The sequence below is a fragment of the Manis javanica genome, chromosome 1 (genome assembly GCF_040802235.1).
Source record: "Manis javanica isolate MJ-LG chromosome 1, MJ_LKY, whole genome shotgun sequence".
In the NCBI taxonomy this organism is placed as follows: Eukaryota; Metazoa; Chordata; class Mammalia; order Pholidota; family Manidae; genus Manis; species Manis javanica.
This window is the reverse complement of record NC_133156.1, coordinates 162,582,714-162,608,434: the sequence shown is the minus strand read 5'-3', so window position 1 is coordinate 162,608,434 and position 25,721 is coordinate 162,582,714. Positions and strand designations below refer to the sequence as shown.

At 34.9% G+C, this 25,721-nt stretch overlaps 1 protein-coding gene across 3 annotated transcripts in view; it reads right to left on the bottom strand.

The window, feature by feature from the left end:
• The window catches only part of MGAT4A (alpha-1,3-mannosyl-glycoprotein 4-beta-N-acetylglucosaminyltransferase A), a 139,468-nt gene that overhangs the window by 17,125 nt on the left and 96,622 nt on the right, over positions 1 to 25,721 (bottom strand). For all 3 annotated transcript variants that reach the window (XM_036994633.2, XM_036994634.2, XM_073239987.1), the window contains exons 6-12: positions 20,816 to 20,862; positions 19,007 to 19,120; positions 17,505 to 17,580; positions 4,165 to 4,279; positions 2,976 to 3,106; positions 1,388 to 1,495; positions 1,072 to 1,265 (exon numbers count right to left, since the gene is read on the bottom strand). In XM_036994633.2, the coding sequence (XP_036850528.1) occupies positions 1,072 to 1,265; positions 1,388 to 1,495; positions 2,976 to 3,106; positions 4,165 to 4,279; positions 17,505 to 17,580; positions 19,007 to 19,120; positions 20,816 to 20,862 (785 nt within the window). The remainder of the gene's footprint in view (positions 1 to 1,071; positions 1,266 to 1,387; positions 1,496 to 2,975; positions 3,107 to 4,164; positions 4,280 to 17,504; positions 17,581 to 19,006; positions 19,121 to 20,815; positions 20,863 to 25,721) is intronic.

The window sequence follows — 25,721 nt, the reverse complement described above, 5'->3', positions numbered from 1 at the left end:
GGGGGTGTAATACGGGGAAGGCAGTATAACACAGAGAAGACAAGAAGTGGTTCTTTAGCATCTTACTATGCTGATAGACAGTGACTGTAATGGGATATGTGGTGGGGACTTGATAATAGGGGGAGTCTAGTAACCATAATATTGCTCATCTAATTGTACATTAATAATAGCAAAAAGAAAAAGAACATTAAATAACCAAAATTATATACTCATATAAGTGTAAAATATTACTCTAAATTATTTTTATGTGTTTTTCCAGTGATATTCCCATTGCTTAAACTTTTACAGTTAAAATTGCTCTTTAGAATCAGTTTAGAATAACAAAAGCAAGTTATGTTACTGTAGCTATGGATTGTTTTGACCACCTTAAATAGAATTATTATTCCAAATGACTTTTGGCAGATTCTAAAAACCAAATAGCCTTCATACAAGAAGATATAATATAATAATGCTACAAGGTGGAAAAATATATTCTATTCTGTGGATTACATTTACCTATACCACAGACAGTCTGAGGAACATACCCAACAGTGAGGACAGGTTTAAGGAATCATGACTGCTAAGTAAAAACAGAGAGAAAAAGTCCTAAGATTTATAAAATGAGCATAAATGCTGAAAACATATAAAAAGGTCATGAATTCCTCTACAGTGTACTAAAAAACAATGAACATTTGCAAAACCACTGACTAGAAATAGTGGTGATCTGTCAAATTTATCATTTCAACCAAAACCATGGGTAATCAACTACTTTCCCTAATCTTAACAGATATGCTAGGATATGAAAACTAATTTGAGATTTTGGGGGAGAATGCTACATAAAAGTATTTAAAAACTATACTAAATATACATTCAGAAATACCAATAGAATTTTTTTCAAACATGCTACATGCTGACAGTGTATCTGAACAGAACACATTTTATTACTGAGCTGGAGCAAATGGGCTTTATAACCCAACATTTGGGACCTTCTGTCTGTTCATATCTGTTATACATGAAAAAGTTCCACCATAAATCACAGTATGAATAAGCAGTCTGAAGTATGAGACAGAATAAATTTCAATCATCACCAACCTTTCTACATTGACTGGCTTATCAAATTTAAACAAGATGTAGTCTCCAGCTATCGGGGTTATAGCCCAGAAGAAATCCTCCCCCATGTAAGTTTTCTCCAGTGTATGTCCTTGGTAGACCTTCAAAGAAGTAGATACCTCTGCTGGTGGGTTTACATGTATTTTAAGAAGTAATGGTTTCATGTAATCTTTATCCTAGAAGGAAAGACATATATGCTATTAAACAATATATAACTTGTTCATATGTAAGAAGAGCAATGAGTATACAATAAAAAACAAATTGTATGTGCATGACAAAATCAGATCAAGTCACCAACCGTGAGTTTCTGAATTTTTCCTGTGAGTGAAGAATGCAGACCAACATGTTGGAAAAGGGAAGGTCTGAAGCGAATGCGCAGATTTGCTTTCTGTCTATCACAATGTTTCTAAATATAAAAAAAAAATCAGGTTAATGTAACAATATAAAGTGAAACCTTGTTCTCATCTGAAAAATTAGAAGTCCATTAGAAGAATATTTTAAAAAATCCAACTTCACCTCATAATAATTCCTAGTCATATGTATTTATGCCTCTTTGAGGCATTACTTCATTAGCATTATTACTAACACTAGAAGAGAGGTGAAATGGTTTATTTACACAAATTCAAGTACTCAGTAAGTGAGAAGTTGAAGAGTGTGAGAAAGGGAGAAGGAAGGGTTGGGAGAGTAAAGGGGAAGAACAAAGGGAGGGAGAGAAGGGAAGGTGGAGCAGACAGAGCGAGGGCAGTGCAGACAGCCCCCGCCTGAGACAGAGCCCATCACTCAACAGGACACAGTCGGGTCTAAAGAGTCAAAGCCAGTCTAAAAAACCTTTGGAAGAAAGTGTGACTGCGCTGAAGGGTTTCTCAGACCACTGTCAAAGAGATACTGTTCCAGAGGCCATCCTAGTGGAAGCAACTGAAGACCCCTAGGCCTCAGAAAAACATGGCCTAAGGAAGAGTGAAAGAATAGATCAAGCTGTCCAAAGGGTTGTGCACTAAAATTTATAGATGATTTAAAGTATTTTTAGCATCCTAAAAACTAATGGGCAGGATCAAACTATTCTAGGGAATACAAGGTCATGAAGTCACATTAAGTGCTTGTTAGAATGTTCGATCAACCCTATAATGACATGTGCTTATAATAAATATTTCCTTGTTATTATACATCAAAACTGACTTTTCATTTTTAAGAATGTATACATTCATATTTTATTTATGTTTACACCAGATAAATAAATATTTGGGTTTTTTTTCCCAGAGGTACGACTCAAACTGGACAAGGAAAACGTATCTAATAACTTTTACAATAAGATTTCTATGGATGTAACAATCAAAGCAAAAATCGTTGTTCACTTAGTTACCTGTCACTGCCATCCGCCACCCAGAGGGCAGCACATTAATAGGAAGATAGGTTTCTTACAAGTGATACACTGAAAGGCACTTTTTTGACTTGCCATTGCTGTGGTATAAAACATTACTTCTATATTATTCCTTATTCCCAGATGTGCTGAGGTCTCCTATTGTTGCCAAAGTATTTAAAAAAAGAAAGCTGACAGGAGAATATGAAGAAAACTGAAACAATACCCCACATAGGACAGATATGTTCAACATCTATAGCAGAGCCTAAAAATGCTATAAACATCTATCAGCAATTTAAAAAAAGGTGGGCTTCACTGATTTACAGGACTTTCCACTCTTATTTAAAAGTCCCTCATATAATGCAGGAACTTTCCTCAGTTCAAGAAAGAAAGTGAAATGTTAAGTGGAAACACTGTTTTCTTTTAGCCATCTGTTTAACTCTTCATTTACAAAATCTGGCTCCCCAAAAGTCACTTTCATGAAGTGTAGAAAAGAAGCCTCTTCCATCCTCATAAGAAATTCACTTACTGCATCTTTTTCAGGGTTGCAGACTTTCACCCAGAGAATATGGTCTAAGAGCCAGTCAATAGGTTTCTCTTTATAGAACATAAATATGAACTCTACAATCAGAGTGAGGTCTGGTGCTTGGAACATTTTACCTGAAAAGATATTATCAGTCAATAGGTGCAGTAAAGAAACCAAGGATCAAAATGGACAAGAAATACACTAAAGCATGTGCTTTCAACTATAAATCATTATAAGTAATTTCCCCACTTGTCTTGTCAAAAACAAACAAATTTGCTTTAGCTAAACATTGTGGATGTCACCTGGGTATAAAAAGAAGTACTGATTTCCTGACTTTCTCTATTACAAAATCTATCATGCAACTACTGCCTCCAAGGATTCAAGAAGCAAGTCAGAGATTGTTCCTTTATATCTTACTAAGATTCTTCCCATAAAAAAAGGAACTTCAGAGGTTTAGGTAAAATATTTTTTAATTAAATTGATAAATACAAAAAACAAGAACTCCTAATTCTGTCGTACTGGAATTTTCACAAGTAAAGATGTTTTCTGACTCTTAAGTTTTGAGATAAATGACAACAAGGCCAAAGTCCCATGCTCTTAGTATTAGTTTTAAAGTACTGGAGGAAGTGAAATGTTATCCTCTGGGTGTTTTTTAAAACATACAAATGTCCTTCAATTCTTCAGTTTTAAAACAAATATGTTGCAAAATTTAGGTATTTCAATGAAACAACTTTTTAAATGAGCACCCTGACTAGTCAATGGAAGCAACAAATCAACACAAATTAATCATTGAACAAAAATTTCATATACTATATCAAATATCAGAAATTCATATTAGAAAACAGTGTGGCATTCTTTTGCAAAGAACCCCAATCCCGCAAAAGCACTGAGCCATTAATGAGGAACTGGAGACCATCAGAGAAGACCCCGGGCATGCTCACGAGGGACGACAGTTGGCTGTGTGTATATACAAGAAGCCAGTAGGGCTGCCATGTAGAATTCCAGAGTAAATATTAGTCTTAAGTCTTCAACTCCTATGGACTGACTTTCATCATTTCATACATGGCAGTTCACCTAAGTTAAATTTCCTCAAAAGCACTCCATTTCCAGAGAAAAAGGACAACTTTAAAGTAAAAAAGTTCTAAGAGTCACAGTTCTTTCCAAAAAGCAGACAAAGCTGACACTTTCTTACCAATGAAGCCCAGCTGGGAAAACTCTAGTATCATCCATTCCTCAGAAGAAAGTTGAAGTGCAAAATTTTTTATAGTGTTAAAGTAATTCTGTTTGACAATAATATCATCTTCAAGCTAAAGAAAGTTGAACAATCATATTAATATTGTCAGAAGGGAAAGGAAAGATTTAGGCAGAAGGACATAATTATGCAAAAACTCAAGCACACCTTTATAATGAAAATCAAGATAACGTCAAATGTCAAAAATGATAAAAATATAAAAATAAATCTTATTAAAAGAAAATGAGGAAAGTCAAATGGAAGATGCACACAGCAAGCCAACTAACCTGCTCCCTTCCCGCAGCATCACTCAGTGAGTCAATCCTTGTTGGCCCTTTCATAGTGACCAACATGATTGTACAATATGGTTTTTTCTTTTCAAAAGGAAAGAATTCTTGTAGACCTTTAAATTTATTTTGCTTTTCACATAATACAAGTCAAAGAGAAAGTCAAACAAAAAGCTAGCAGCTTTCCTTTTCCGCCTTCCACCCTGCTAGGTGAGGTGACCAATGTTAAAAGTTGGGTGTGCATCCACTCAACATCTTGTGTATAAACCTAGAACACATATATACCCACATCTACTTAAACTTTCCATCCATATTTATATTTTTATAAAAAAGGGATATTATAAAACTGACTTTCTTCTCTTAATATATTATGAATATCTTTCCATATGAATATTTATTTAAAACATCCTTTAAATAGATGCATAACATTCCATAGTATCAATGAATAATTCATTCAATTCTTCCCTGCTCACAGACAGACATCCAGGTTGTTTCTTGTTTTTACTCAATGCAAACAGTGCTGCAATAAATATACTTACATATTAGTGTTGTTCATTTCTGTAGGATAGACTTCCATGAGTTCTGTTTTTGTATTTTAAGAGATATCTCCACAGTACTCAAGAAGCTGTAGCAATTCAGAGTGCCAATTAGCCTCATGCTCTGCCAGCACCATGTGTTATCTACACTTGGGATTTTTACCAGTTCAACAGGGAACTGACAGAGACCAGGGACCATGAGTATATGCAGACTTTTCTGCACAATCTCCCTTCTTAACATTTTGAAGTCACAAAATGATTTTAGTATCTTAAGAAAAGTTTCCCTTTTCCTAATCTTATGTAATCATTTCTAGTTACCTGTTAAGTAATTTTCCTTTTGTTAGTATTTAGATTTTTCATGGATTTGAATCCTACAAGCTATCTTCTTCCTATCTGTGAAGAAATAGTAGTAGTATGTGGAAAGATATGTTATTGACTCACCAAATATTTGTTGAGCTTCTATTGTGTTCGAGACATAGTATTAAACCCCAGGAATAGATCAGTGGATAAACAAGATGTATTTTATGCTCTCAGAGCTTTAGGGGAGCTGGAAGGAAACTAGACAAAACATACAGCTATGCTGGCACCTAACCTTCCTTTCTGGAAGAAGAGATGCCTACACCTTCAAACCTAAACATTTACTGTATAGCCCACAGGAAAGGAGATCCCTATTATCAGGCAATTCCAAATTTTTCCAAAAAGTAAATTTAAAAAAAAGTTAGGGGCTAATTTAAATATATAGAGATAGAGATGAAATAGTCAAATGCCTATTAAAATTTGGTAAAATTTTGGTTACCATACATAAATTAACATTTTTAATATTAAATTAGAAAAATTGCTTTGTTCCACTCTCACATCTCATCAAAAAACTTCACTTTTAAAAAATATTAAGATAATTGCTGATTCATATGTAGTGGTAAGAAATACAGAGAGATCCCAAACACCCTTCATCCAGTTTCCCCCAATACAACATGTACTATAACAGCACAGTACAACCTGCAAACTGACTTTGATACCATTCATCGACCTTATTCAAATGTCATCAGCTTTACATGCATGGGGTTGTGTGTGTGGGATGTGTGTATTTAATTTCATGCAACTTTATCTCACTGTATAGCTACCACCACAGGTAGGAGACAGACCAGTCCCAGCGTGAGGATGCTTCATGCTACCCTCCTCATCCACAGCCATCTTCCTGCCCAACCGCCCTTTCTAGCCTTTGGTAACCAGTAGTCTGTTCTCCATCTCGGTAATTTTGTCATTTGAAGAATGTTATATAAATGGAATCATACAGTATGCAACCTTTCATGATTGGCTTTTTAAACTCAGCATAATTCCCGTGAGATACAAGATGTTGTGTTTATCAATAGTTTGTTTATTTTCATTACTTAGTATTATTCCATGGTATGGATATACCACCATTTGTTCATTCACCTGCTAAAGAACATTTGGGTTGTTCCCAAATTTTAGCCATTAATACTATCTTTATATAATTATTATATATTATATATTTTGCTTAATGTTTAAAAAGTACAAGAAGAGACCAAAATGAAATGGTGGTTACCATGGGGAAGAGAGGATACAGGGTGAAAGGGACACAGATAAAAGTTAGACTTCTGTGAATGTATCTTATTTTATTTAAGTTTTGATTTTGGATTGTAATTTTTTTTTTTTACAACTAAAAAGGAAAAATATCCTATAAACTGAAACAATTGAACCTAGTTTCATATCAAGTTGGCAGCAAGGTCACACAGTATAAAGAATTACTTCAAATGCCTTTCAAACACAGAATTTGACTATATATTTATATCACAATATAGTCTGGGTGCAGGCGGTAAAGGACAAAGAAAATTTAATTTGCATTCAGCTGTCTAATTGCTAGTAGTGATATTGGTATTCTTATTTTCACCATTTTAGATATACTACAGAATAAAAGGATTGTTATTAAAACCCAAGACTTTTAAGAGAAAAGAAACACATGTATAAATTCAAAAAAGAAAAAGTTCTGTAATTGTAAGTTGAACTGAAAATATCTATATAAACTTGCAATACTTTCTCTCCAAAAAATAAAATGCTCTTTTCCTTGCTATAAGTTCTAGAAGCAATGACACCACAATAGCAAAGAACATGTAAGCACCCAGATGGTCCTAAATACCATGTGCACTAAAAGAAACAGAGCTCCTTAGAGAAATGGCTGATTCCAGGTCTCAGATAAGAAATGAACAAGATGTGCCAGTTGGCAAAGAAGTGATCAAAGAAACTGGACTTCCATGGAAAGAATACAAGAGCCAATCTGAAGAGATTCCACTGGTTTGTGATGTACCAAGGTGAACATCAGTATGACTAATGATTGCAAGGACTGCGACAAATCAATATTTTTTAAGAATCCAAGAGTTCATGACAATACTTTAAAAATGGCATGACAGGGGCTCTCTTGGCCCCTCCTGGCTCACACCAGGAGCTCTGTCTGTCCTCTCACTGTATCATTAGTCTCAATCTGTATGTTTGTGTGTCCAAGTGTGTAAATGAAAAATATTTTTCTACCTCCAGATCGTATTAATAAAAATTGATTTAAAGCAAGCACTAAAAAAAATAAAAAATAAAAAAAAGGCATGACAATACTTTAAAAAAACCTAATACCAGGACAGCTGGAGATTGCTAAGGTGTGAACTTTAAAAATTAAAAAAAAGAAAGCAATCAAGCATTTATTTTGCCTTTCTTTTGTGACCTACCAAATAGTTAAGGTTTCTTTATAGAAGAACTCAGCTTATAAGAACATTAGAAATTACCAAATTGAAAAATTACCCCTTGGCAACCTCTAGGGAATGAATTCATTTGGGGGAAAATAATCAATGGATGCTGAAACCATGGGAGGAGTGGCTGCTGGGGAGCTTTATAAAGGAGAGATGAGACTGACACCATTAAACCCAATGATTAACATCAGCCTCACTAACAGTACGACAGCCAGACATCGTGTAGGCCTTGATATATGGCACAGTAAGAACTACACAGGACCACCTGTGAAGCTCCTCAATCATTGAGCAGCTTTTCAGAAGACACTGTCTTCAATTTCAAGTCACTTGTGACATAGCACTTTATGAAACTACAATGCTGTCACTGGGACTGTCAGTCGAAGCCATAAACCTAACACCAGGATAGCTGGCATTTTTTCTTCCCTTTAGGAGTGTATCTGTGATGACCAGACTAACCTCTGACTGTTCTGCCTTTTTAAAAGTGCTGTTTAAAAATCTTGGGCAGGATACACTCCCAACATATGCAGCTGTGAAGTCACATCCCTAGGAAAATCATGAAGTCTGGGTTAAATGACTTTGCTCCTTTGCCCCTCACCCTAATTTTCCCCAAATTTTGCCAGGCAATTTCTATCCTTCACAAACATGCAAAACTAGAATTAAACTGAGGACTTTTCAGGCTAATGTATTTTTCCCACCAATACTTTGCAGATCTAAATAAACTCTAAGAGAATTACAGATTAGATTATGTAAAGACTTAAATGAAAAGTAATTCCCTCCTTTCTGATGCATAATTTTTGGGCAGATAGAGTAATTTGAAGAATGTTCATTGGATTCATCTTTGAAGTAGCTGAAAAGTTGGAAACAATCTAAATGACCAAGAATAAGGTCATTATTATATCAGAGTAATGGTACTCTAAGTGATTAAAATTATAGCAATCTGTAATTAATGGCATATAAAAGTCTCTGTAATATTTTAAGTGACAGCAAAACAGACTATAAGACAGGATGCACAGTATGATCCTGTTTTTGTAAAAAAAATAAAGGGGTGTTTTAAAAGAGCTAATATATGTAAAGCATACATCGTAAAGAACAATGCCTGACACATGGTAAGCATGGAATAAATGTTCGCTCACACCTGCTGCTATTATTATAATATACTTATATACTGACCCTGCTTAGGGAAGTTTTCCTTACCATCCTCTTTCTTACTCCATTTTTTCCTTAATATCCTAAATATTTAATTTTTCCCATATTCCACAAGAAAAGCCTTAAGGTTGCATTCTTTCCTTGAAAAGAAATTTAAAACAAACTTTAAAAACAATGTAACTACACTTTTAAATTCTCTCTATAAAGTTATTGACCATAATGCAAACATTTATATATTGGCCAGAGAACAACAGCAAGGTTCAACTACAATAATATTTAGGATATGTTAAAATCAAGTGTTTTGAAATTATTATTTTAATGAAATTAAAGTAAGACTTCCATTAGGTAAAGGAAATGTACTATCTAAATTTAGGATACAGTCTTTTTATATGCACAAAGGTTGCATACTGTTATATATGTTATAATCTGACACTATCATTTTTTAAAAAATTTTTATTAAAGTATATAGTCAACAAAATATATTCATTTCAGGTGTACAACATAGTGATTTGACATTATAAACATTACTAAATGCCCACCATGGTAAGTCTAGTTACCATTTGTCACCATACAAGAATATTGCAATACTACTGACGGTATTCCCTATGCTGTACTTTTCATCCCCATGACTTATTAATTTTATAACGGAAGTTTGTACCTCTTTATCTATCATTATTTACATTTTCCATCCTGTGAACCAAGGAAAGGTTTCATTTGAAGGCAGTTGGCTCAAAGTAGGAAGATCAAAGGAAACTGTCCGTCCTCCACAAGCCCGTCTTCCCAAGTGATGCCAGGGTTTTGTCCTTCTTCCCACCCCTCCCCAACCTCTGTCAGCAGCTGCCCAACATTTCCTTTCTGATTCAGGGACCCAGAACTTCTTCTTGCCAGTCTTGCCAAAACGTCCTCCCAGGAAAGGATCTAATAAACATTTTTTTAAAAATTTAAGTATCATTGATATGCAATCTTATGTTGGTTTTAAATATACAAGACAGTGATTCAACAATTACCCATATTATTAAATCTTTACTCCCACTAGTGCAGTTACTATCCGTCTACATAGGAAGATGTTACAAAATCATGGCTATATTCTCCATGCTGCACTACTATTCCTGTGACCAACTTTATTATGACTGAGAATTTTTGTGCCCCTTTATTCCCCTCCCCCTCCCCTAACCCCTTCCCCATGGTAACCACCAGTCACTTCTCAGTGTCTGTGAGTCTACTGCTATTTTGTTCATTTTGTTTTGCTTTGTTTTTATATTCCACAAATAAAGGAAATCATATGGCATTTGTCTTTCCCTGCCTGGCTTATTTCACTGAGGAAAATACCCTCTAGATCCATCCATGTTGTTGCAAATGGCAGGATTTCTTTCCTTTTTATAATGAATAATATTCTATTGTGTAAATATACAACCTCTTCTTCATTCATTCATCTATTAACGTTGCTTCCATATCTTGGCTATTTTAAATAATTTGTCAGTAACAATAGGGGTGAATACATCTTTTCGAATCAGGGATTTTGTTTTCTTCAGGAAAATTCCTAGAAGTGGAATGAATTACTGGGTTGAATGGTATTTCTGTTTTTAGTTTTTTGAGGAGCCTCCATACGGCTTTCCACAGCGGGTGCACTAATTTACATTCCCACCAACAGTGTAAAAAGGTTCCCTTTTCTCCACATTCTCACCAACACTTGTTATTTCTTGTCTTTTGGATAGTGGCCATTCTAACCGGTGAGAGATGATATCTCATTGTGGTTTCAATTTGTATTCCCCTGATGATTAGCAATGTGGAGCATCTTTTCATGTGCCGGTTGGCTATCTGAATTTCTTCTTTGGAGAAATGTCTGTCCAGGTCCACTGCCCATTTTTTGGGGGGGGTTATTTGTTTTTTGGTGTTGAGTTCTTCATATATTTTGGATGTCAACACCTTATCAGATGAATCATTTATGAATATCTTCTCCCATACTGCAGGTTGCCTTTTTGTTCTGCGGATTGTGTCTTTTGCTGTACAGAAGATTTTAGTTTGATATAGTCTGACTTGTTCACTTTTTCTTTCCCTAACCTGAGGAGATATGTCCAGGAAAAATTTACTCATGCTTATATTCAAGAGATTCTTGCCTCTTTTGTTCTAAGAGTTTTATGGTTTCAGTCTTACATTCAGGTCTTTGATCTATTTTGAGTCTACTTTTGTGTATAGAGTTAGACAGTAATCCAGTTTCATTCTCTTGAATGTAGGTGTCCAGTTTCCCCAACACTAGCTATTGAAGAGCCTTTTCTCCACTGTATATTCATGGATCCTTTATATTAATTGACTATATGTAGGTTTATATCTGGATTCTATATTCTGTTCCATTGATCTATAGGTCTGTTCTTGTCCAGTACCACACTGTTTTGATTACTGTAGCTTTATATTATAGCTTGAGGTCAGGAAGTCTAATACCCCCATTTTGTTCTTCTTTCTCAGGATTGCTTTGGCTGTTTGGGGTCTTTTGTGGTTCCATATTAATTTTAGAATTATTTATTCTAGTTCATTGAAAAATGCCATTGGCATTTTGATAGGGGTTGCATTGAATCTGTAAATTGCTTTGGGCAGGATGGCCATTTTGACAATATCTTCCTATCCATGAACATGGAACAGATTTCTATTTATTTGTAGTTGCTTTAATTTCTCTCATGATTGCCTTATACTTTTCAGAGTACAGGTCTATCACCTCCTTGCTTAAGTTTATTCTTAGGTATTTTATTCTTTCTGATGCAATTGTAAATGGAACTGTTTTCCTGATTTCTCTTACTGGTAGTTCATTGTTAGTATTGAGGAATGCAACAGACTTCTATGTATTAATTTTGTATCCTGCAACTTTGCTGAATCCAGTTATTAGTTCTAATAGTTCTCTGGTGGAGTCTTTAGGGTTTTCTATGTATAATAGCATGTCATCTGCAAACAGTAACAGTTTAACTTCTTCTTTACCAATGTGGATGCTTTTTTCTCTTTGTGTTGTCTGAGTGCTGTGGCTAGGACTTCCAGTACTATGTTGAATAGATATGGTGAGAGTGGGCATCCTTGTCTTGTTCCTGATTTTAACCAATTAAGTATGATGTAAGCTGTTGGTTTGTCAAATACAGCCTTTATTATGTTGAGGTATGTTCACTCTATACCCACTTTGTTGAGAGTTTTCATCATGAATGGATGTTGAATTTTGTCAAATTATTTTTAGTATCTATTGAGATTATGTGGTTTTTATCCTTCCTTTTGCTAATGTGCTATATCACACTGATTGATTTATGACTATTATACCATCCTTGCATTCCTGGAATAAATTCCATTTGGTCATGATGGATGGTCTTTTTGATCTATTTTTGAATTCAGTTTGCTAATATTTTGTTGAGGATTTCTGCATCTATGTTCATCAGGGATATTGGTTTCTAATTTTATTTTTTTTTTGTGGTGATTTTGTCTGGTTTTGGTATTAGAGTGATGGTCACCTCATGAATGAGTTTGGCAGTGTTTCCTCCTCTTTTACTTTTTGGAATATTTTTTAAAGGATGAGTATTAGATCTTCTTGAAATGTTTGGTAGAATTCAGCTGTGAAGCCATCTGGTCCTGGAATTTTGTTGTTGGGAGTGTTTTGATTACCCTTTCAATTTTGTTAATTTGTCATTGGTCTGTCAGATTTTCTGCTTCTTCCTGGGTCAGTCTTGGAAAGTTGTGCTTTGCTAGGAATTTGTCCATTTCTTCTAGGTTGTCCAACTTATTGGCATATAGTTTTTCACAGAATTCTTTAATAATTCTTTGTATTTCTGTGGTATCCATTGTGAATCCTTTTTCATTTCTGATTTTATTTGTGCACTCTCTTTTTTTCTTGAGAAGTCTGGTTAGGGGTTTGTCCATTTTGTTTATTTTCTCAGAGAAGCAGTTCTTGGTTTCATTGATTTCTTTCTATTATTTTATTTTTATTTATTTCTGCTTTGATCTTTATTAAGTCCCTCCTTCTACTAACTTTGGGTTTCATTTGTTCTTCTTTTTCTAGTTTCTTTACTTGTGAGTCTAGACTATTTATTTGGGATTGTTCTTGTTTCTTGAGGTAGGCCTGTATTGCTACATACTTCCTTCAGAACCACCTTTTGTGGTGTCCCACAAATTTTGGACTGTTCAGTTTTTATTTTCATTTGTTTCCATGTACTGTACTGCTTGATTTCTGTTTTAATTTGTTCACTGAGCTATTGATTATTTAGAAGCATGTTGTTTAGCCTCCATGTGTTTGTAGGCTTTTTTTGTGTGTGTAATTTATTTCTAGTTTCATACCACTGTGGTCTGAAAAGTTGCTTGATACATTTTCAATCTTTTTTAATTCACTGAGGCTCTTTTCGAGGCCTAGTATATGATCTATTCTGGAGAACATTTCATGTACTCTTGAGAAAAATGTGTATCCTGCTGCTTTGGGGTAGGATGTTCTGTAGATATCTGTTAAGTCCATCTGATCTAGTGTATTGTTCAGTGTCTCTGTTTCCTTATTTATTTTCTGTCTGGTTGACCTATTGATGTGAGTGGTGTGTTAAAAGTCTCCTAAAATGAATGTGCTGCAATCTATTTTCCCTTTTAATTTTTAGTATTTGTTTTACATATTTAGGCACTCCTTGCTGGGTGCATAGATTTATAATGGCTATATCCTCTTGTTGGACTGATCCCTTTATCATTATGTAATACCCTTCTTTGTCTCTGTTATTTTGTTTTAAGTCTATTTTGTCTGATATAAGTACTGCTACTCCTGCTTTTTTCTCCCTATTATTTGCATGAAATATCCTTTTCAATCCCTTCACTTTCAGACTGTGTGGCTTTAGGCCTGAAATGAGTCTCCTGTAGGCAGTCTGGTTTCTTTATCCATTCTGCCACTCTATGTCTTTTGATTGTTACATTCAGTCCATTTACATTTAAGGTAATTATTGATAGGTTTGTACTTATTGCCATTTTGTTTTCTGGTTGTTTTTATAGTTCCTCCCTGTTCCTTTCTTCCTCTCTTCTACTCTTCTCTTGTTATCTGATGGTTTTCTTTAGTGTTGTGATTGGCTTTCTCATTTTTATTTTTTGCGTACCTATTATAGGCTTCAGGTTTATGGTTACTGTAGGTTCACGGAGTCTGGTTAGGGGTTTGTCCATTTTGTTTATTTTCTCAGAGAAGCAGTTCTTGGTTTCATTGATTTCTTTCTATTATTTTATTTTTATTTATTTCTGCTTTGATCTTTATTAAGTCCCTCCTTCTACTAACTTTGGGTTTCATTTGTTCTTCTTTTTCTAGTTTCTTTAATTGTGAGTCTAGACTATTTATTTGGGATTGTTCTTGTTTCTTGAGGTAGGCCTGTATTGCTACATACTTCCCTCAGAACCACCTTTTGTGGTGTCCCACAAATTTTGGACTGTTCAGTTTTTATTTTCATTTGTTTCCATGTACTGTACTGCTTGGTTACTGTAGCTTTCTAACTCTACAACAGTCTATACTGAGTTGATGATTGCTCTATTTCAACCACAATCTAAAAGTACTTTTTTCTTCTTCTACCTTCTCCACATTTTCTGTATTAGATATCATAATCTGTACTTTCTGTGTGCCCCTTGACTGATTTTGTAGATAGTTGCTATTAATACTTTTGTTTTTAATTCTGTACTGGTTTGGTAAATAATTGGTCTACTACCTTTACTGTGGGCTTATTTTCACTGGTGAAAACTACTTAGGCTTAAGAACATTTCCATCTACAGATGTCCCTGTAACACATCCTGTAATGCTGGTTTAGTCATTATAAATTCCTTCAGCCTTCATTTATCTGGAAATGTTTAATATCTCCTTCAAATTTAAATGATAATCTTGCTAGACAGAGGATTCTTGATTGAAGGTCCTTCTGTTTTAATACACTAAATATTTCATGCCTCTCCCTTCTGGCCTCTAAAGTTTCTGCTGAGAAATCTGCTGACAGCCTGATGGGGTTTCCCTTATAAGTATTATTTTTTTTTATCTCTCTGGCTGCTTTCAATACTCTCTCCTTATCCTTAGTCTTCATCATTTTAATTATTTTGTCTTGGTGTTGTCTTCCTGGGGGTGCTTTTGTTATGGGCTCTCTGATTTCCATGACCTAAGTGTCTATTTCCTTCAGCAGATTGGGTTTTCAACAATTATTTCTTCAAACAGACTCTCTGTACCTTTGTCTCTCTCTTCTCCTTCTGGTACCCCTATTATGCAAATACAGTTTCATTTGGAGTGGTCACACACCTCTTGTACCATTCTTTCATTCCTAGAGTTTCTTTTTTTCTCTTTGTTACTTAGCTTCATTGTGTTCCTGTTCTCTAATTTCCATTTCATTGATTGTCTCCTCTACTTGCAGCAATCTATTATTCATTCCCTCCATTTTATTTTTCATTTCAGTTACTGTACTCTTCAGCTCTGATTGGCTTTTTCAGCTCTTCTATCTCTTTGTTGAAGTCCTCCCTGAGATCTTCAATACTTTTCTACAGATCAATGAGCATATTTATGACTGTTACTTTGAAATCTTTATCAAGAAGATTGGTGGTCTCCATTTCATTTAGCCTTCTTTCAGGTATCTTGTTCTGTAATTCTGTTTAGAACATATTCCTCTGACTTCTCATTTTGTCAGGGTTTCTGTGTTTCTTCCTTTGTATTAAATGGATCTACTATGCTTACTGGTCCGGAGAGGAATGGCTTTATGAACAAGGCATCCTATGGTGCCCAGAAGCTCAAAACTCTTTCCTCTCCAGTGCCTGATTCTCCTTTGGAGTGGAGCCCCAGTTGCTGTTGATGGGCAATGGGCAGGGCCACCTTTTTGTCTGCCAACAGTGGTCTACCTCAGTCCAGTTCAGTAGTTTGCCTCAGTTTGCCTTTGTGATCAGAGCAGTGGCTTCTCCTAGGATCGTTGTGCATGGGGCTACCCTCTGCCTGCCCTGCAGCAATGGTGGGGCTTCTGGGTTAATGGGGTGGATGGGGTGAGTCAGGAGGCAGGCCATGTGGGCGCCCCCTGGTGGCAGTGAGGCATATAGCACCAGGTTTGGCTGCCTCCTGGGGAGGAAAGCATGCTTGGAGCTGGCTTCTGCAGGCACCTCACTAATTGGGATGAGACAGAGCCAAGAAAGCCCAGAAAGCCTCCCACTGCCTGCCAAGCAGCAAAGTCTGACACTAATGGGCTGAGTGGGCTGGCATGAGGGCAGTGTGCAGGGAAGCACCTCAGGGCTGAGCCACCAGCAAGGCAGATGGGGCATTCAGGGCTCCCATGAGTGTACAACCTGTTGGGCCAAGGGAAGATTGGAAACTTAATGTGTACCTACCCTTTCCCCTGCAGAAAGAGCTCCATCCAGCCTCACCCCTCTGGCACTCCTCCTGCTGCTGGCCAATATTTCAATCTGCCACCTCTGTTTTGGGTCTCAGTGGGACTGGCAGAGCATGCCTGTCCTCCAAAAGTGGCTGGAGTCTCAGCCTCCCAGAGTGTTCCAACTGTCCCTGGTGTCCAGCCCTGTTAACCACCAGAAACCAATGCAATGTGGACTCATGTTCCCAGAGCAGATCTCCAGGGTCAGGTGCGCAGAGCTCCTGAGTGACAATCCCCTCCCTGCTCTGTTCCTCTTCCTCCCGCCTGTGGGCTGGGATGGAGGAAGGGCTTGGGTCCCATTCAATTGTGGCTCTGCCATTTTATCCTTCTCTGTGTGGTTTTCTCTTCTTCGTCAGGTGTAGGTGGTCTGTTTTGCAGTCTTCAGGTCATTTTCAGGTTTAATGGTATTTCCTTCCTTGGTATGTATGTGAGAGGTTTCCACATTGCCCTCCCTACTCTCCATCTTTTTCCCCCCAATCAAAATGATTCTAATAAACTTTTTATACTAAAAAATACCTGACAGGCTTGGTGTGCTATAATTCTCCAGGTATTTCATTTTGAACAAGGAATAAAGACCTTTGGTTAAAGAAATTAAATTCCAATTACAAAATTTAAGCTTAAGTCATCAAGGAGAATGAGATTTGGAAGAAATAAGCTCTTAGAATTATTTAAGTTGTTGCCTACTTAGCTAACTTAAAACTCATAACATTATATTTATTTTTTTAGTCATACTGCTGCTAAAAGTTGGACCATTAGAATTAAATGTCAGTTTTATTATCGTCAATATAAATGTAATGTATTGTAGCATACCAAAAACTATTTTATCATAAGACAACTAAAAAAATAAGGAAATCCTTAAAATTTGCCAAATAATTAAATCTTAGTTCTTTTAAACGTTCTTACTTATTTCAACAGAGTGAGAATATGAGAAAGAAGATGGAGGGATGGGAGAAAAGAAAGGAGGTGAGGAGTGATCCATCCATTGTCATCCCATTAAGTGACAGCTAGTGTTGTGCTAAACCAGAGAATGGAACTACAGAGGTCATGCCCTCAGTGACTATGACACACCTTTCTGCCCTAATTTAGTGTTAGGATCTCATAGGTCTTGGAAGGCTTGACTTATACTTTCAAAACTCCCGATTTTAATGAAAATATACCCTTGGTATTATTTTTCCTTTGTAAGTGTTAAAAGCTTTAAAGGAAAACCACACTTACCTGAATGTAATATGTGCCCTTTTCCTGAGCATACATCATTAGAAAACAATAATCTAGGTTTTGCTTTGTTCTCCATCTGAAATACAAATTTCCAAAAATAAGTTAATTATCAGACTCAATTTTTACAAAAATAAGATTAGCTGTATAATGTTTTATATTATATATACTACATGTACTATATTTTATAACATATACTATATATATGGACTATATAAATTATATATGCATACACATACACACACAACTATATGTATCTATCTACATAGGCATATAGATATACATATATATATACACAATATATCCATTTAAAGAGTGAAAGAGAATTCACTTTTCTCTAATGAGGCCTTTATCAAAATGTATTCCCAAAACACTAATCCTCAAGACATGCTGAGGAAAAAAGGAGTCTAGTGTCAAGTAAGTTTGGAAGGCACATATATTCCCCATCTGGAGATACATTAGTATATTAGAGGCACTAAAACATCCAGAAGTAAATACATTTGTTGAAAACAACTTTTAACCCAATATTTTCTAAACTTCTTTACCCCTTTTTTCAGTAACATCTTACTATCTCTGGGAATTGGTGCTTTATAAATTATATTTTGGGGATCACTGCTCTGGTGCCCATGACTGTGTTTTCCATAAAGATAGAAATTAATAAATATGTATGGTATGTTTAAAAAAACCAAAACATCATATTAAAATTTACAGTATTAAGTCCTTTTATGCATTCTTAATGGCTTACAGAAACACACTAATAATGTTGGATAAGGGAATTGGTTCCAAAAGCCAGTTTTTTAAAAAACGCAGTAATATAAAAGCTTTGAATCATACTAAACTTCTCCAGAATATACCTCACAAGCCAAATTTAATGAGACTATCTGGAATTTTTTAATCATATTCAGCCCTACATTTTTAAAAATGAAATTATATGTATCAAGAGACAATTATTTACTTCTGTGGACCTATCTGTCTTGTGACAACTCATGAAATATAATAAATTTCTTCTCTAAACAGTATTTTTTTCCTTTTATCTGGTTATAGAAAATCCAAAACTAACACCAATATCTCTTAGATTACTTTGTTTTTAATTACAATACAATAAAAGTTTTTAAGTCCTTTAATTTTAGATATTCAGAAACAAATCCAATTGTCTAATATTACTGCAATGTAATTTTGCACTAACAGTATTATCATCTTCATCACTTTTATCAAATCAGTTGTCATTTATGTTGCATACAGATAAGAAATTTCTACCTGAACTAACTATTGAATTATACTGAATATACTCTTAAGAAAAGTTGTAACATCATAGAGCAAGTCAGTTAAAAAAATTATTAAATTTACCAAACTCAACCTCTCATCAGAAACTCCACAGAATTAAAAAAAAATGAAAACCCCAGAATTCATTAGCTCTAAAATGTGATCAGCTCCAGTAAATTAGAACTATATTTATTATGTAGTATACTCAAGGGATGGGGGATTTTCAAACAACACAGGCTCACCTTACTCTTTCTTTAGAGTCTCCAAATGTCTCCTTTAAGCTTCTCAGGTCAGGATAATAGCTTTCAGGAGGTGATATTATTTCCAACAAGCCAGAATTGATTTCTTTAGAAAATCTAGCATGAGAAAGGTAACTGATTAAATTCTGTGGGATTTTATTTATCTTAATGCTCAACTTAGTGTATTTAATATGACACACACCAGAAAGGTATACTATTAGGTCACAGTGTATTCAATGAAGTATCTCATCACTGATTTTATCTGCCAGAAAATACATGTTTTTCCAAGAGCACAGGGGTTTTCAAAATTACGCTTTAAGAACAGTGTAAAATGCCACTATCCTTAGAGTAGCATAGAAATCCTAGGCCAAGTGCAGGTATTACATTCCTAAAAATTATCAGAATTGAAAGAAAAAATCAAGGTATCACAGAAAACAGGGAATTGAAGACAAACTAATGAGTATGCATATCTATATACACATAAAAATCAAAGTTCTTCAATTTTCAGGAAGATTTAGTTGTGGGTTATATACTACACGTTATTCTAAATTTGTGTTTTTCAACAGGGAGTGATCTTGCCCCCCTGATGGTACACTGAGCAATGTCTGGAGACATCTGGCTGTTGCAACTGTGGGCAGTACTACTGACATCTAGTGGGCAGACACCAGGGATGTGCTAAACAATGCATAAGACAGTCTTCATAGCAAAGAAGCCCCCATTGTCAATAGTGGCAAGGCTGAGAAACTCTGTTCTAAAGTTTTTTAAATCAGTCTTTACTGATGAATGTACACATTTGCATTCTCCCTGACTTCATTTTTGCAGATCTCCACAAAACACCTGTACAATTACCTCCTTTCACACAAATATTCTTAGTGCTTAACTGCATTTTTTTTTTGGGCTTGGTTTTCCTATACATTGAGGAAGAAGGGAATCAACAGAATCACTGCCTAAGGCCCACGGACCTGCCCATGTAGTCTATGAGAAGGGCGACCAATAATTACTGCTCTGTTCCTATATTTAAGGAGTCTATACTAAATTGTTCTTATATAAAGGTTGCCAAGAAATTGAGCACATCAGGAAAATCTAACAATTGCAATTTAATTCTTAACTGTGCTTATTTTTTTTAAATCTCTGGTTTTAGCATTTTTATAACCAAAGTTAGAGCCACTTGATTTTAAATCTAGAATTTAAAGATTTCTACATGTCTTTGTAAGTTGAAGATATGTTTTGGGGGGCAAAAACAGATACAATTCAATGAGGAAACCACATCAAGACTACTTTTCAGCATATCACTATTAGAGCTATGAAGGCAATGTTATAAAAACTAATGATACCTGAAACTTACTAAGCTTTTCATCTGTTACCTGCTGTGTGCTTTGCTCACAATAAGTTGTTAATCTTTTCAGAATAGAAGAACAGATTTAGATATAGTTTAGCACTGAGATTTCAAAGTGCTACATGACTACCTGTGAGGAAAAAACTTTTTTTCTTGGTAAACAGAGTGAACGATTTAAGTAATCTCATATGACTCTATATTCTCTCTCTTCAAGATTAATGACAGTTATGTGGTAGTGTTACTTCTGACATTCTAGTCTTTACTATAAAGAAATACACCAATCCGTCCCATCAGGTAACTGGATACACATGCACCTACTTTATGACAATGTAAAAGACCAAAGATAGGTGGACCAATGAACACTGAACTCCACAGAGAAATGGACTATAAAAAGAAGGTTTTTCTTTTTTTTAGCAAGAAGCCAAGAGATAATAGGAGCTAAAATATTTTCATTTCCATAGTTAAAAACAACTTACTCTTTCTCCAGGTTGGCTACAACACCATGTACATAATCAATATCTGTCTGGGAAAGAAAAAAAACTGTATCTACATTCATGTTTTTATACTTTTATTTAACTTTCAATATTAAACTTGAATTAAGTAAATGATTAAAAGTTAACTGAAAACATCACATTAAACTTTCAGACACCTTGTGAATTTCTGTATTCTACTTTATTGTACTACTGTGTATCACTGAGAACTTAACACAATAAGCAGATTTGTAAGCTTAAATTATTTTCAATTGTCTATGTTCAATTCAATAAACAAAAACTATTCCTACTTCTCCTGAAAGATCCAAATTATAAGTAGTGAATATACAGCAAATGCAGCATGCTACAGGAAAGATTTTTCCTCTTGGAATCATAAAACTTAGCTTCAAGTAGCCACTGGTCAAAAAATCTAAAGTCATTTCTCTGATTCTCAGTTTCCTATCCTATTAAAAATAAATAAATAAAAGATGAGAGGAAGTAATACCTCAGAGACTATAACATTAAATGATAAAACTATGTAGTAAAAAGCCATGTTGTTACCCTTTATTATTACTACTGGGATGATAATGGGAATCCAAGTGAAGAGCATTTTAACCACTGTTAGAAATAAATGGTTATCAGACCTGTGTGCTTCTAAATTATATACAAATAAAGATCCAATCCAATACTCCCTATCAATTTTAAATACAGTGACAGCTTATATTAAAAATGCCCAGTTGTTAAAAGGAATCAGTGATACAAAAAATATATATGTTATTTAGAATGCCAAAATGCTAATACTTGAGGAAAACAAACCAAACCAATAAAAGATAAAGCTTAACCCTGGAAATTACAAAACTACTGAATTATAAGAAGTTGTTTTCTAAGAGGTTTTCTGAAAAATATTTTAACTTTAATTTCTATTAACTGAAAGTAATTCCTGTTTTTATTGTTAAAGACTTAGAAGTGAGACATCTTGTTAAGACCAAATCCTCCGAACTCTTTTAAAAAAGTACTATGGAGCTTTAACTGGCACACAGCTTAAAGCCCTCTGTACTTCACCTACATGAATCCAAACATTAGATTTCTTTTAAAATAAATTATCACCCAAATGTTTAACCAATGACTACTTTACCACTCATTAGGCTATAACTCTGGAGAATATGAAACATGCCTGATTTATATAAACTTAAAGGAGTTTAACAACCTGAAATTCAATTTGATAAGCACTTATTGTGGGCCAGAGACTGGCCTGTCCAAGGGACCAGGAATACAAAGATGAATACAAGACCAGTTCCCTGTCTCCAGTATACTGTCTAAGAGTGGGGGGCAAGAAGAATAAGCTTATGTGAGTACAGATTATGTGATGTGTAATAGAATTTATAAAATTCAAGCAATCTCAAAGAACACCATCAACAGAACAAAAAGGCATCCTACAGTATGGGGGAATATATTTGTAAATGACATATCCAACAAGGGGTTCACATCCAAAATATATAAAGAACTCACACGCCTCAATACCCAAAAAGCAAATAAGCTGATTAAAAAATGGACGGAGGATATGAACAGACAATTCTCCAAACAAGAAATTCAGATGGCCAATAGGCACATGAAAAACTGCTCCACATCACTAATTATCAGGGAAATGCAAATTAAAATCACAATGAGATATCACCTCACACCAGTTAGGATGGCCAACATAGAAAAGAATAATAACAACAAACGCTGGCATGGATGCAGAGAAAGGGGAACCCTCCTACACTGCTGGAGGGAATGTAAACTAGTTCAACCATTGTGGAAAGCAGTATGGAGGTTCCTCAAAAAACTCAAAATAGAAAAACCATTTGACCTGGGAAGTCCACTCCTAGGAATTTACCCTAAGAATGCAGCAGCCCAGTTTGAAAAAGCACCCCTATGTTTATCGCGGCAGTATTTATAATAGCCAAGAAATGGAAGCAACCTAAGTGTCCATCAGTAGATGAATGGATAAAGAAGATGTGGTACATATACACAATGGAATATTATTCAGCCATAAGAAGAAAACAAATCCTACATTTGCAACAACATGGATGGAGCTAGAGGGTATTATGCTCAGTGAAATAAGCCAGGCGGAGAAAGACAAGTACCAAATGATGTGGAGTATAAGAACAAAGCAAAAACTGAAGGAACAAAACAGCAGCAGACTCACAGAACCCAAGAATTGACCAACAGTTACCACAGGGAGAGGGACTGGGAAGGATGGGTGGGAAGGGAGGGAGAAGGGGAATAAGAGGCATTACGATAAGCACACCTAACATAGTGGGGGCTCACAGGGAAGGCAGTATAGCACAGAGAAGACAAGTAGTGACTCAATAACATTTTACTATGCTGATGGACAGTGACTGTAATGGGGTATGTGGTGGGGACTTAATAATGGGGGGAATCTAGTAACCACAATGTTGCGCACATGATTGTATATTAATGATACCAAAATTAAAAAAATGCAAGCAATCTCACACTACATATAATCCTTATGTTGCATGCTGACTGACATAATTGGCTTAAATGACTATAACTGGTGTCACTTTTTAAATAACACAGTCAACCTTTTCTGATATCACCTAAGGGAACTGTTCTGGTATTCATCTTAAGAAAGCTAAACATATAACTGGCCTATAAATACACAGCTAAGCCAGTCTTTGTTCCCAGCAGGGCCTTTACCTTTGTTTCCCTACCTCTTAAGTGTTTGCAAGCAGGCAGTCTCTGACATCTTGGGGCTTGCTTGTTTTAAGTTAAGGAAGCACTTTCCCAAAATCCTTTCTAAGGCATGTGGAGACTTCTAAAAGGTAATTTTATCATCCAATTCTGAGAATGTATCTGAATCTAAAACCAAGATATATGTATTCTAGGGGTATGTGAACATTATAGTTGGATTAAGTGGGAGAGAAAGTGAGCATACAGAGCAAAAGAAGAGCACTTTTTCCTGGAGAGAAACAGTCAAGTAAAATTAAATATTTTTATAATATTAAGACCAAGAGATACTATTGACACATATTGCAGCATGGATGAACCTTGAAAATGTGCTAAGTGAAAGAAGCCAGTCACAAGAACACATATTTTAAGATTATATTTATATACAATGTCCAGAATAGAAAAATCTATAGAGCGAGAAAGTAGATCACTGAATGCCTACAGCTTGTGGGATAGGGGTATTAATGGATGATGGCTAAGGGATACAGACTTCCTTTTGGGGATGAAGATACATTCTAAAATTGACTGAATTGATGGCTGCACACTCTGACTTTAAATAGATGAACTGTATACTGTATGAATTACATTTTAAAAGCCTAGGAGATAGTAAAAAGTTTAATTAAAAAAAACAAGTATTTCAGATTGTGCACAGTACTATGGGAGTACAATGTCATACAGCTTCTCTTAGGGATATAAAGTTTAAGAAGCACAAAAGCAGGTTCAAATACGCCACTGACATTGACGCAATACACCAACAGATACTCATATACACCTAACAATGCACTGACATACAAATATGACTTAAGTATCAGTTTTACCAGAAGTGTATAAATTGAATTGGAAATAGTAAAATAATAATCTTTGTTATTTTAAATCATAAATTTATGAAGTCCAATTTAAAAAGAAATACATAGTGGTGAAATGCCATGGCAGTCAGAGAACTGCAACAAAGTCAACTGATTTCAGGGAAACTTTTAATTAAAGTCAATCAATATGTGAAATAACATCACTTTTTAATATGCTACAGCTGGTGTGTTCTGTACTAATGCAAAGAGAAAATATGTGAAACAGAAATCTGAGGAAAAAGGATTTTTGTCTTAAAATAAACTACACAAGTTTCTATGGTCTAAAATAAAAACAGAAAGTTAGAGACAAGATCCAATGAAAGATAAATAAATGTTGCAAATGTCAGAGACACAAGGCTGCTATAAAAGTTATCCAGATGAAAACAAGGAAGAAATTTTAAGTACCATAGCAAAAGAGAACTTGAAATTAAAAGGAGTGTATTTTAAATAACTTGAAGGATGGCAAAAGTTGGTTTTAAAAATGTCCTTTGTATGTAAATTTACTATCTTCTTTCTAATCATTTCACTCCACAAATATTTACTCAGTGCCCAAATCATAAGCTGGAATATATATACATATATATCCATATCGTATCCACATATCTCAACTGCTGAGTATAGATTAGTGAATAAAACTGAAAGGATCTCTCCTTGTGGAATCTAAAACTAGTGTAAGACGCAGTCCATAAAACAAAAACTAAATAATACAGCATAAAGAACTGAATATTTATTAAGTGCTATAAAAATAGTATGTAATAATAGAGAAAAAGAGAAGTGACTTATTTAAACAGGATAGTCAAAGGAAGTCTCTCTGAAGATTTGACATTTAAGCCTAAATCTGATACATATCTCTATTCAAAACTACAAAACACTAAAAAGAATATTTTAGGTCGATTGTTATGTTAATCAGGGCTTTGTCTCTGCCTTAGATCACACTAGTGCACTGGACAAGACCTGGTGAGACAGAATACAGAACATGCCATCCAAAAACAGAATACAAATTATTTTCAAGTTCACATAGAACATTCTCCAAGATAGATTCACATGCTAGGTCACAAAATAAGTCTCAATAAATTTAAGAAGACTGAAATCATGTCAAGTATCTTTTCTGATCATAACAGTATGAAACTAGAAATCAATTACAAGAAGAGAACTGGAAAAAACACAAACACATGGAGATTAAGCAACATGCTACAAAACAAACAAGGACTCAACAAAGAAATCAAAAAGGAAATCCAAAAATATATCAAGACAAATGAAAATGGAAACACAACATTCCTAAATATTTAGGATGCAATAAAAGCAGTCCTAAGAGGGCAGTTCATAGCAATTACAGG